Source organism: Saccopteryx bilineata, chromosome 3 (genome assembly GCF_036850765.1).
Source record: "Saccopteryx bilineata isolate mSacBil1 chromosome 3, mSacBil1_pri_phased_curated, whole genome shotgun sequence".
Taxonomy (NCBI): domain Eukaryota; kingdom Metazoa; phylum Chordata; class Mammalia; order Chiroptera; family Emballonuridae; genus Saccopteryx; species Saccopteryx bilineata.
In genome coordinates this window covers 310,065,274-310,077,927 of record NC_089492.1, presented here as the reverse complement: position 1 = coordinate 310,077,927, position 12,654 = coordinate 310,065,274, and the positions used below count along the sequence as shown (strand labels likewise).

At 50.6% G+C, this 12,654-nt stretch overlaps 2 protein-coding genes across 4 annotated transcripts; both read left to right on the top strand.

Annotated features, from left to right (window-relative positions):
* Positions 1–2,537: 2,537 nt before the first annotated feature.
* On the top strand, positions 2,538–6,255 carry BAX (BCL2 associated X, apoptosis regulator). 3 transcript variants are annotated; one of them, XM_066271588.1, is made up of 6 exons: positions 2,538–2,649; positions 3,205–3,256; positions 3,343–3,492; positions 3,857–3,992; positions 5,490–5,594; positions 5,993–6,255. In XM_066271588.1, exons 1-6 carry the CDS (start codon positions 2,616–2,618, stop codon positions 6,095–6,097), a joined length of 582 nt encoding a protein of 193 aa, XP_066127685.1. In that variant the 5' UTR covers positions 2,538–2,615; the 3' UTR covers positions 6,098–6,255. The 3 variants fall into 3 exon arrangements, with proteins under 3 accessions (XP_066127685.1, XP_066127688.1, XP_066127687.1); XM_066271591.1 differs by having other exon boundaries at positions 5,490–5,622; positions 5,972–6,255; XM_066271590.1 differs by lacking the exon at positions 3,205–3,256 and having other exon boundaries at positions 2,563–2,649.
* Positions 6,256–9,457: 3,202 nt separating this feature from the next.
* On the top strand, positions 9,458–10,986 carry FTL (ferritin light chain). The gene is made up of 4 exons (XM_066271587.1): positions 9,458–9,761; positions 9,914–10,060; positions 10,373–10,498; positions 10,662–10,986. Exons 1-4 carry the CDS (start codon positions 9,660–9,662, stop codon positions 10,812–10,814), a joined length of 528 nt encoding a protein of 175 aa, XP_066127684.1. The 5' UTR covers positions 9,458–9,659; the 3' UTR covers positions 10,815–10,986.
* Positions 10,987–12,654: the final 1,668 nt, after the last annotated feature.

Here is a 12,654-nt window from a genome sequence, read left to right as displayed (position 1 = left end):
CTCTTGAAATCTTCAGCCATCATACAAGGCGTTCAGCTTCCCTGAAGCCACCAAGCTGTGAGGAAGTCCAATCTATCCCACACAAAGGAAGCACCTGGAAAGCTGAAAAACTCCATGAAATAGATGTTTAGTCAAGTCCTGATCAAACCCCAGCTAAATCTTTCCCAATGTCATAACCCACAGGCCTGTAAAAGATAATAAAATGATTGCTGTTCTTATAAACCACTAACTAGGCTTTGGGCTGATTATGTGGCAATAGCTAACTAGAAATACTGGTATCATAACTTTTACAATGTAAGAGACTGATTCAGTTATAAGATGTCTAAGGAGAACTCGAACCCCCAAGTCCTGCCCATTGTACAACTTTGGCAAGTCCATCTCCGTCTCTGGGCTCTGACTTCCTTATCTGTACATAAGCTGTGATTATCCTAAGTGTATTAGTTATCTATTGCTGTGTAACAAATTGCCACCAAACTTAGTAGCTTAAAGCAACAATAAATGTTTATTATTTCAAATAATTTCTGAGAGTCAGAAAACCATGAGTGGCTTAGCAGGGTGGTTCTGACTTAAAATCTCTCATGAGGTTGTTATCAGGATACTGCTGGGAACAGCTGTCATCCAAAGGCTTGACTGGGGCTGGAGCATGTGCTTCCAAAGTGGCCCACTCACATGGTTTGGTTCTGTGACACGTGTTTCTCCAGAGGATAATGGATAAGTGTCCTTACAACATGGCAGCTGCTTCCTCTAATGAGAGTTATTCAAGAGAGAGCAGGGCAGAGCTGCAGTGACTTTTATGACCTAATCCCAGAAGTTACACTCTGTTATTTCCACAATACCATATTGGTCACACTGATCAGTCCTAGTCAGTGCCGGGAGGTGAGACTCCGTGGGGCCCATGCTGGAGATGGACTTCATAGTTTCAATATAACATCTGTATTATTGTAAAAAAATTTATTCTTTTTTTTTTTTTTTTTTTTTTTTAGAGAGGAGAGGGAGAGACAGAGAAAGAGAGAGAGGAGAGACAGAGAGAGAAGGGGGGGGGAGGAGCTGGAAGCATTAACTCCCATATGTGCCTTGACCAGGCAAGCCCAGGGTTTCGAACCGGCGACCTCAGCATTTCTAGGTTGATACTTTATCCACTGCGCCACCACAGGTCAGGCCTGTAAAAAATTTTGACTTCTGAATTATCTAAAAAGTCTTCTTTCCTCTACTCACCAGCTGTACTTTTTAGAGGTCTATAGCTGTATTAAAAAACCCTTTCTTCCCTTCTCTGTTGCTGAAGTAAGGGAAGGCTAATTTATTGGGTTCAAATAACAACCGCAGATAAAGCCAGCTTCAAAGTTAATAGAAACCATAATTTCTCCCAAGGACATGCTTTGTTACTCACAGAGAAACTTTGTTCTCTAAAATCAAGTGCTGGAAATTCCATCAGTAACAGGACACATCACACTCTTGCTCTCTTGCCTGGCGATCTAAATAATTTGATACAGAGTAGCAGCCATGTTTTCCAACCCAGATGCAGAGCTTCCAAGGGTTTCTGCACCCAACACTCCACAGCTTCATTCATCTTGTAGTTCCCGAGGATATAGAACCCTCGCTCTTCATAGTCCACACCTGATGTTGACCTTGGTTTGCTTTGCTTTGAGCTTATCATCTAGGGATCTTCTATACCATTCCTCCAAATTCTCTAATAACTACCTTCTCTTTGTCAAGATGCTTCATGGTTTCTGTTGTGCCAGCTCCATTGCAGTGATGTGTCCAACAAACGACCTCATCAGACTATGTTCCCAGTGATGTCAGGTAGATGGACTGGAACACCTGTAATCTTCAATTGCCTGGCTCCTTGCCTCCCCTGGGACACAGATCCGTTCTCTTATATGCCCAAAGCCATTATCTGACCCAACCCATTTCTGTAATCTGTTATTTCTTCTTATTATTATTCATTTTAAAAAAGGAGATATAATAATACCCATACAGTAAGATGCACATGTTATGTGTACAGCTCAATGAATTTTTAAATGTGTATATACGCAAACAATCACCACCTAGATCAATATGTCGCACATTTTGGGCACCTTGGGATCCTCTTTGGGCCCCTAACCCTATCCATACCCTGCCCATCTATCACCAAGAGATTAGTTTGCCATTTTTGAATTTAAGATTCCTTTTATTTTCACACAAACAAAAACACTCATAGGTGATAGTCATCGGAATGTCCTGCCGCAATGAATATTTTTGGCCTCTGCTGTACACATGCATTGCTGCTTCTGCCCTGGGAGAGCTCAACTACCACCGGAAGTTTCTGAAAATATTGCAGTGAATGAATGAATGAATGAATGAATGAATGAATGAATAAAAGCTAGAGCTGCGACTGAAGCTGGTGGAATGGCGCTACGATCAGTTCCTAAAAGGCAGTGCTGATTGGACAGCCAGGTGGTGGACGAGGCAGGTGCGAAGACGTGAGCGGATGACCCTGCGGGGCAGAGGCCCAGGGAGGCCATTTTGCGGGGCGGTCACGTGCATTGACGTACGCTCAGCGGGACGCTCACGTGACCGGGGGCGTGCTGCAGCCGCCGGGGCAGACCCGGCTAGAGGCGGCGGCGTGAGCGGCGGTGATGGACGGGTCCGGGGAGCAACCCAGAGACGGGGGTGAGGCGGGAGGCAGACGGGCGGGAGGAGGGCGAGCCCCTCGCTGGCCAGCTCCGCGACCCCGCCTGCCGGTCTCGGGGCGTGCGATCTCCAAGCACTCGGGTCAGAGACTCCCGGATCGGGTGCTGCCAGCCTGCAGCCCCCTCCTTCCCGGAGGTTCCCCGGCTCTTTGGCCTCGGCGCTCCGATCCCTTCCTGCCTGGTGCTCTGGGACCCCCGAAAAGCTGGGGATCCCAGAATTCAAGCCCCTGGGCAAGCCCGGGCTTGTCGCCGGCACCACTTCCTGGTGGGAGGGGCGGGTCTCCCCCTGTCCCCTCAGGCCAGGAGCTTTAAGTGTTCCTTGAGCCTCCTTTCCCGAAAGAATGTAGGATTCAGGCCCAGACTCCCTATTTCTTTCTCCATCAGGGACTCAGCTGGCTGAGTCCCCAGTTACTTCATCTACCAAGGACCCAGAAATCCAGGGCCCCTAGCATTGTCCTCCAGTAGGGGCTATGAACCACCCCAGCTCCCCTAGGACCCAAGAGTCCAGGCACCTCTTCCCTCCTTTCTCCTCTAGGGCCCACCAGCTCTGAGCAGATCATGAAGACAGGGTCCCTTTTACTTCAGGGGTGAGTGTGAGGTCTGATTATTGTGGAATGGATTTGAGGAGTGACTCCCCATTCTGATTCTGCACCCTCCCCCATTCCCACTCTAGTTTCATCCAGGATCAAGCAAGCCGAATGGGGCCAGAGACACCTGAGCTGGTCCTGGAGCCCCCGGTGCCCCCGGATCCATCCACCAAGAAGCTGAGCGAGTGTCTCAAGCGCATCGGAGATGAACTGGACAGTAACATCGAGCTGCAGAGGTGTGGCCCCCTGGGACCCAGGAGTCCCAGCTCCCAATCTCTTCTTCCCTTAGGAGCATTAAGTCCAAATCCACAGCCCCCATTTCCCTCAGACCCCGGGGTCTAGGGCCCCACCACTCAACTCAGCACTGTGACTCCCAGCCCTCCCCTCCCCTAGGATCTTGAAACCCTCCTTCAGGGAGTCATTTTCCCCACTTTCCTAAATGTCCATCTCGTCCCTTTCTCCCACGCTGGCCTCTTTTTGCTTTTCGTTTCAGTGTGTCTAGGGCCTCAGTTTTTGTATCTTTGGTATGGGGTGGGTGCCAAAGTTCCCATGCTCTGCCTGACCCTCCCTTCCCAGCACTGGCTCCCCTCTTTCCTGCAGGATGATCGCAGCCGTGGACACAAACTCCCCCCGTGAGGTCTTTTTGCGAGTGGCGTCCGAAATGTTTGCTGATGGCAATTTCAACTGGGGCCGAGTTGTTGCCCTCTTCTACTTTGCCAGCAAACTGGTGCTTAAGGTGGGCGACTACAGGGCACTGAGCCCAGGGAAGCTCCCCTCAAACCTGTGGGGACCTGAGAGGTGTGAGATCAACCCCTGTGGTAGCCCAGAGGGAACAGAAAGACACAGCTATGAGCCAGTTGTCTGCTCCTTCACACATTTATTCATTTAACAGACTATTAGTGGGCCTACTATGTGCCTGGCTTGTACTCCACATGCAGGATTCAGCACCAAACAAAGCAGGCTAGGTTCCTGCTCTCACAGAGCTCACATTGAATGATGAGTGCTGAGAGAACTAAGCTAAGGTGATGTGATTGTGCAAAGTGATCAGGAAAGACTTCTAAGAGGAGGTGACGTTAAAGCCAAAGTTGTAATGTCAAGGAAGACACAGTGATACATAAGGATTGGGGGCAAAGGCATCTGGTTGAGGACACAGCAAGTGCAAAGACCCTGAGGTACTACCAAGCCTGTGGGTTGAGGGCAATGAGACCTATATGGTTAGAATGGGTGAGGAGGGGGAAAGGGTATGAGATGAGGGAGATTGCAAAGGGTTTTAGGGGCCACCAGCTTTATGAGTGAGACAGAGGGATTGGCTGGTTTTAAATAGGAGAGTGAGGTGACCCAATTTACAAATTTAAAATACTGTTCTTGTAAATATAGAAAAATGTTAATTGTAGAACCTAGGTTGAGGGTATATGATTGTCCACTGTGAGATTCTTTTAACTTTTCTCTCTAAAGATTCTCATGATAAAATATTGGGGAAGGGGAAGCCCAACGAATCATTGTGGCCACTGTGGGTAGAAGACAGGATTATGGGGCAAAAGGCTGGGAAGCTGGTGAGGGGGCCCCTATAATACTTCCTGCTAACAGTGACTGACCTGGATTCAGGTGTTAGCACCAGAGGTGGGGAGATAGATCTCTTGATGTGGTTGCAAGATTGTGGTAGCAGGGGCTGACAGTTGCAGGTGAGGGGGACAGCAGTCATGCTGATGGTGGGGCTGCAGATGGAGCTGGGATAACTGGAGGGGAGAAGCGGCCAGGTAAGGAGCAGGAAGGGGAAGTTCAGGGAGATGGAGAGTGGATCGTGGCTATGGACCTGAGCTTTGAGGGATGAGTGACAGTTCATTTGGGTGAGGCCAGTTTAGGCAGAAGGATCAGCATGTGCAGAGGTCCTAAGGGCCGGGAGAAGGGTTTGGTGGGGATGAAGAAAGGAAAGAAGGTCAGTGAAGCACAGAAAAGCAGCCATAAATTAGATTGCTGTTACGTCCGAGTCTTCACACAGTGTTTTGCTTTATCCTTAGGGTACTGAGGAACCATGGAAAGTTTGTGAGCAGGGAAGTTGACAGTGACAAGGTCCAGTTGACAATGTATGAAGCTCGTTCTGACTGGGAGTAGAAAAGAGACTGTAGAGGGTATAGGAGGGAAGGCAAAGAGTTGAGGAAAGAGGTTTGGGGCCACTATCTCAAAGCACTGGAGACAAGTCCCAGTTCCTAAGGCCGACCCCACTCCCCCCCAGGCCCTGTGCACCAAAGTGCCTGAGCTGATCAAGACCATCATAAGCTGGACACTGGACTTCCTTCGAGAGCGGCTGCTGGGCTGGATCCAGGACCAGGGTGGTTGGGTGAGGCCCCTAACTCCCTCCCCCACTCTTCTGGGACCCCTGAGCCCACTCTAGTGGTGCTCCCCACACCCCATTTTTAGATCATCAAATGTGGTTGGTTGGCAATGTGTTACCGCACATATCTGATCAACCCTTTATTCATCTGGTACCTGCTGACCTTTTGGTGACCCCTGACCTGGTGACCTCTGACCTCCCAGTGACCCCTGACCTGACTAGTGCCTTCTGCCCTCCTTGGTGCCTGTACTTCCTCTGGAATCCTCAAGCTCTTTGATAACTCTTTGACCCCAGCTCTTGTTAGTCTTAGGCCCTTGTCCCTACTCATGCCCTCTGACCTCTCCCTGATCCCTCATGTGCTGCCCCATGGCTGAATCGCTGGTGACTGATGTCCCTGCCCTCAGGACGGCCTCCTCTCCTACTTTGGGACACCCACGTGGCAGACAGTGACCATCTTCGTGGCTGGAGTGCTCACTGCCTCACTCACCATCTGGAAGACGATGGGCTGAGGTCACCAGCTGCCTTGGACTATGTCTTTTCTGCATAAATTATGGCATTTTTCTGGGATGGGTGGGAATTGTGGGCCAGGGGCTTTTTTCTTACTTTTGTAATTATTGGGGGTGGGGAGGAGTGGTTTCGGAGAGCAATAAACCTCTTTCGGGCCACACTTCCGAGTCTGAGTCACTGCCCCCCCCCCTTGCAAAAGAGCAGGCGTGCCTGACCAGGTGGTGGTGCAGTGGATAGAACATTGGACTGGGATGCAGAGGACTCAGGTTCGAGACCTCGAGGTCGCCAGCTTGAGTGCGGGCTCATCTGGTTTGAGCAAAAGCTCACCAGCTTGGACCCAAGGTTGCTGGCTCGAGCAAGGAGTTACTCGGTCTGCTGAAGGCCCGTGGTCAAGGCACATATGAGAAAGCCTTGACCATCAATGAACTAAGGTGTCGCAACGAAAAACTGATGATTGATGCCTCTCATCTCTCTCCGTTCCTGTCTGTCTGTCCCTATCTATCCCACTCTCTTACTCTCTGTTCCTGTAAAAAAAAAAAAAAGACCAGGCGTCACATGCTGACACATTTTTCAGAGGATGTCTAGTGCCCTCTGTGGGTTAGTGATGAGTTAGGCCCCAGCCCTGCCTTCCAGGTTCTGCAGTCCTGAGGGAAATGGAGGGACTGGAGATCACCTGTGTCACAGCTTAAGTTGTTGATCAGGCAGAGAGCCTAGGGGTGAGGGGGAATGGGGCACAGGTGGAGCAGCAGGTACAGGGAAGTCCTGGGCCTGGAAGTTTCCACCATATGGCAAGTTGCACATTTACTGAGGTGGAGCAGTGGGGAGAAAGGAGGGGGGACACTGATGGGAACTCGGGAAGACTGGGGGAGTAGGGAGGGCTCTGAAGCCCTGGGGGGAAGTGACTGGAATAGGAAGGCTGAGAGGCTAGGTGAAGAGGGCCCAAGGGAGAAGACCAGGCCCAAACCTGGTGTTGGGGGTCACAGCTGGAGACTGACAGGCTGTAGGGAGAATGCAGGGTCTGGCCCAGGAACTGGCTGGGGTCCCCCAGAGAGGAGCAGGCCCTAGGTTAGATGTTGGGGGCTTCATGGAGTTTACTAAAGACAAGGAGAACCGAGAAGGGGATGAGAATGAGATTACAGAATCTGTTGACCCTTTTCACTGGGTGTCTGTCCCCCTTTCCTGTGTACCAGTCTCTGGGTTTCTGTTCCTCTCTGTGGGTCTCTTGTCTTCCCCCACACCCCAGGATCTGCCCCCAACCCCAGATCTCTGTCTGTCCTCCAGATCATTTTTGTCTCACCCCTTCCTCTCCTACCTGGAAGCACTTTCTCCACAGGTGGGGCTAGCCTGAGGCTAAAGGTCTTTAGGTTGAGGTATGAAATCTGGTGAATGTGTAACTTGGGTCCCACTGTGGCGGTGTCCCTGGAGCAACTGCCCCTCCCCCATCAACTGTCCACAGAGACACCTAGTCAAGAGAGAGATGTCAGCCAGATAAGATAGCTGTGAGGGGAGACTAGGTGACGGCCTAGAGAGAGTGGACAGTATAGCCACAGGCAGCAGCCCAAGAAAACAAGGGAACCAAGCCAGTGAGACCCAGAGACAAAGCACACTCCAGGCAGCACTTTGGGGGAGGGGGCCAGGCTTGGGTCAGAGCCAGCCAGGCGTAGTTCTCAGGGTCTCAGCCCTACTGCAGTCCGCCCACCACCAAGGGATGAGGTCAGTGAGTGGCCCCACCCCACCCTTCAGCCTGAGCCCCTTCCTGAGCTGAGTTCAGCATGACTCAGCATTGCTGCTCTCCTGGCCACTGGCCCAGATACCCCTGCAGAACCCCAGACACCAGCCTGGCCCTGCATTTCCCTGGTCAGGGGGCACCCTGCCTTGGCTGCTTGGTGGGGATCTGCTGCAAAGCAGGCGGTGGACTCTTCCCTGATGCTCCGACCTATTGGTAGCCTCCATTAGGGAACTTACACTGGGTCAAGTTCCTTTCCTTTCCCCCACAACAACAGGGTTCTTGAAGGCTGAGTGCTGGTTTGAACCAGTTCTGCCTCCCAGACCCCAGCCTGGACCTGGCACAGTTTAAAAATGTACTTTGGTTGAAGACAGACATACTGCCCACAGGTCCCCAGAATCCAGGGCTTCTCTTTGTGACTCAGAAGGAATACGTGTCAGGCAAGGCAGGGACAAATTCAGAGAGACTGCTTCAGGGCGCCAAAGAGAATTCCCTGGGTCTCGGGCTATCTTCAAAACAGTCTCCAGGAAATGCGGCCTTGGACCCCAGACCTCCTGTGTCATTTCACCCCTCCCCTTCTCAGCTCCCAGAAAAACAATGGATGCCTGAAGTAGCCCCAATATTCCAAGGGCCCCAGACTTTCTCAAAGCTCTCCAAGACCCTCTACCTCTGAAAAAGCCCACACCAGGCTGCCAAAAACACCCATCTCCCCCACTTCTGGGGGTAAACCCCAAGGCTCTAGAACAGGAGTTCCCAAACTTTTTACACAGGGGGCCAGTTCACTGTCCCTCAGACCGTTGGAGGGCTGCCACATACAGTGCTCCTCTCACTGACCACCATTGAAAGAGGTGCCCCTTCCAGAAGTGTGTGGAGGGGGCGGATAAATGGCCTCAGGGGGCCACATGCGTCCCACCAGCGGTAGTTTGGGGACGCCTGCTCTAGAACAACTGCTTTCAATCTTGCAGCTCACCTCAAGGGCCTAATGACCTCCGCCAGGAAGTTTCCAGAAAAACAGGGGCTTCCATCAAGAACTACATACAAAAAGCTACAAAAAACAAAACAAAACCTGAGCCCCACCTTTGAGCGAACCTCAGGACTCTCCTCCAACCCATCTTCTAGAGAATTCTCCAACGTTCCAGAAATTCCATCTCACTGTTCTCCAAACCTCCCGATGATCTGGGGGCCCCTCAGCTCCCAAAGCAAACCCAGTCATCAGGGGGCCTGTGCACCTCTGAGGAACCCCCAGAACTCCAGAAAAGTTAATGGTCTCAGAGATAACCCCAATATCTAACCTACTTTCCTGAAACAGCCCCAGGATCACAGGAATATTATTTTCAGGGTTCCCAGTCTCCCCATCAAGCTCCCTACTAGAGACACTCCCCCCATCCTTGGACTTCCCTTAATCCGCCCAGACCCTTGCATCCCTCAAACCCCCCACACCCAATACCCTATTTCACAACAACCTCGAGCTACAGGCGCGTGACTTCACCCACATTCCTAGGCGGGGTCTGAGACTTCTATCTGCTCTGGATTGGTCCAGGCCCTGACTAACACCACCACGGATTGGCCAATTGTTCTCCCTGACCGCCCCTCCACCAGGGGCCGCCTTCTCTATAAAAGAAGGCGCCTTGGCCCCCGCCTTTTACAGTGCCCGCTACAGTCCGCGGATCTGTCTCTTGCTTCAACAGTGTTTGGACGGAGCAGACCCTTGGACATCCTTTCTTCCAGCCTTCGACTACCATCCAATCTCTTTTCCAGTCTCTACCTTCTGAACCACCTCAGCCTCCAGAGACCAACCCACACCGTTTTTGACCTTAACTCCTTACTGCTTAGTAACCATGAGCTCCCAAGTTCGTCAGAATTATTCCCCGGACGTGGAGGCTGCCGTCAACCGCCTGATCAACCTGCATCTGTGGGCCTCCTACAACTACCTCTCTCTGGTAAGGGTTTCCGGACCCAAGATTATCAGAATTGCGCACCTCTGGCCCTCTGGGCTCGCGCTGGCCCTCTTTGTCCTGCTGAGTAGTCATGGGGCGGAGTCTGCAAGCCTGGCCTTGCCTTCCGCTATTATACCCGCCATCTCTTCCCGCAGGGCTTCTATTTCGATCGTGACGATGTGGCTCTGGAGGGTGTGAGCCACTTCTTCCGCAAGTTGGCCAAAGAGAAGCGGGAGGGCGCTGAGCGTCTCTTAAAACTGCAAAACCAGCGCGGTGGCCGCATTCTCTTCCAAGATGTGCAGGTAAATAAGTGTGTGGGCCTGTGAACTACATCTCCCAGCAGTCCCTGCGAGCGAAGCCCTCTTAAGGTAGCCATGTAGGCACCGTGTGGACTTCTGGGAAATTTTTAGAACTGGGTGGGATTTTTGTTGTTTCTAGAAATGGAGGCGCAGGCAGTTCTCAGACCGCAGAGTGGTCTCCTGGAACCTGTAGTTTTAGGAAACGGGGTGATAGACGTTTCTCGCACTAGGCTCTTTCCCCCCTGCAACAGTGGGGAATGTAGTTTATAGTATTTCGTGGGTTATCAGCCTGAGCATTCTCTGTCTTCTGTGTAGAAGCCTTCCCGAGATGATTGGGGTAAAACTCAGGATGCCATGGAAGCCGCCATGGCCTTGGAGAAGAGCCTGAACCAGGCCCTTCTGGATCTGCATGCCCTGGGTTCTACCCGTACAGACCCTCACGTAAGTACTCCTTTCATCCATGTCTACTCATCCTAAGACTTCCCTGGAATGAAGCTTCTATTTTAAGTCTTGGCCTTATTCGGACAAATTTCCTAATGGACATCGGTCCCCCATCTGTCATACTGTTACCTAAAAGTGGCAACATTTTCTCTTCTGTCACTAGCTCTGTGACTTCCTGGAGGACCACTTCCTGGATGAGGAGGTGAAAATCATCAAGAAGATGGGCGACCACCTGACCAACCTCCGCAGACTGGCTGAACCCCAGGCTGGGGTGGGCGAGTATCTCTTTGAAAGGCTCACCCTCAAGCACGACTAGGAGCCTTAGAGCCCAGAAGCCTTTCAGGGGCCCCTCTGCATTCCCCTCTGTAATATGTCTGGCATTGGTTTGAGCCTCTCCCTGAAATCATTCCGCATCCTTTTAACCTCCCTGCAGCCCTCTCCCATGCATTGGACCAAATTGAAATAAAGCTTTTTGCAGCAGCTGGTAATTCTGTGTGTGCTCTGGGAAATAAGGTGGGATGTATTTTCACAAGGCTAACTGGGCTGGTGGGGAAAGAGGAGTTGGCTCCACCTGTTCTAAGACATGATCTCACCTGGGGTGTGTTGAAGTGGCTGGGTCCCTGCTCTGACAAGCTATTTGCCCCACCTAGGTAGAGCCCAGGCACCAGGGAGGGTCTAGTTTATTAAGGCCTGAGACTGGTGGCCGGAAGCAAACGCTATTAGAAACATCAGATAGTAACCATACTCTAGTGCAGGAGTAGTCAACCTTTTTATACCTACCACCCACTTTTGTATGTGTTAGTAGTAAAATTTTCTAACTGCCCCTGGTTCCACATTAATGGTGATTTATAAAGTAGGGAAGTAACCTTATAAAATTTGTAAAGCAGCCTGACCTGTGGTGGTGCAGTGGATAAAGCCTCGACTTGGAATGCTGAGGTCGCCGGTTCAAAACCCTGGGATTACCTGGTCAAGGCACATATGGGAGTTGATGCTTTCTGCTCCTTCCCTCTTCTCTCTCCTCTCCTCTCCTCAATGAATAAAATCTTAAAAAAAAAAAACAATTTGTAAAGCAGTTATAGCAAGTTAAGCATATAATTACCACATGCTTTATGTCGGATTTTTGCTGAGTTTGGCAGAATAAACCTATAAAACAATTTACTATAGTTAATATCTTTTTATTTATATTTTGGTTGCTCTACTACCACCCACCATGAAAGCTGGTAGGGACCAGGTTGACTACCACTGCTCTAGTGTGTCGCCAAGTACTGTGCCAAACTGAAAGTAATCTGGCTGTATCCAGGGTCGAGAATTACCAGACAATATATAGGCGACTTGAAAATATTGGTATGTATATTGCCTATGGCAACCAGGAGGCATACCCAGACCTGCCCTGCTTCAAAAGCTGCTTACTACCTCTTATCCAATTCAAGGCACACCATGGGAAGAAATACTCAAATAGGAGGGACTGGGAGCACAGATATGCACCAGCTGTGAGCCAGGCAGGGTTTCAGGCCAGCACAAAAACTGGCAAGTGAAATGGGGCCAAATCATCCAAAGGGGAACTGAAGAAACTTGAAGATGGGTCTCAGTTACAAAACAATGTCAAAGCTGACTGCCTACCCTTCCCTATTTTTGGTAGAAAGGTTCAAGAGGAAGTGGATGCTGGACATCGTTTGCTCAGCAACATGCTCCTGCTGTCCCTGCACTTTGGTGGTGAGGACTCTTGATTCTGATGGGAGAGGCTTGTGTTTCAGTCACAAACAGTGGCTAACAGGATGACCACACATCCAAATTCAGACAATTGGAGCTTCCCACTCCACTGAAAAGCAGTTGTTTCAGAGATGTTCCTATAACCCAGTGAAGTCTACAACTGAAAAGATTTTCCCCAAAAATAGAGCTGTCCAGGGGACAGCGTGGTCAAACCAAACCTTTATGCAGTGATGAAAATGTTCTGTATCTGTGTCATCCAATAGGGTAGACCTTGCTTCTTGGTAGTGCTGAGGAATTTAAAAAGCCACACATGGCTCATGGTTTCCCTATGGATCCGTTTCCAGTGATAGCTCCCTTCTGTCAGAGAGCTTGACCCAAGTTTTTGCCACTTGCAAGTTGGGTCCCAATTAAACTAAACGGAGGTAACTTCTCTTGAAAGAACACTG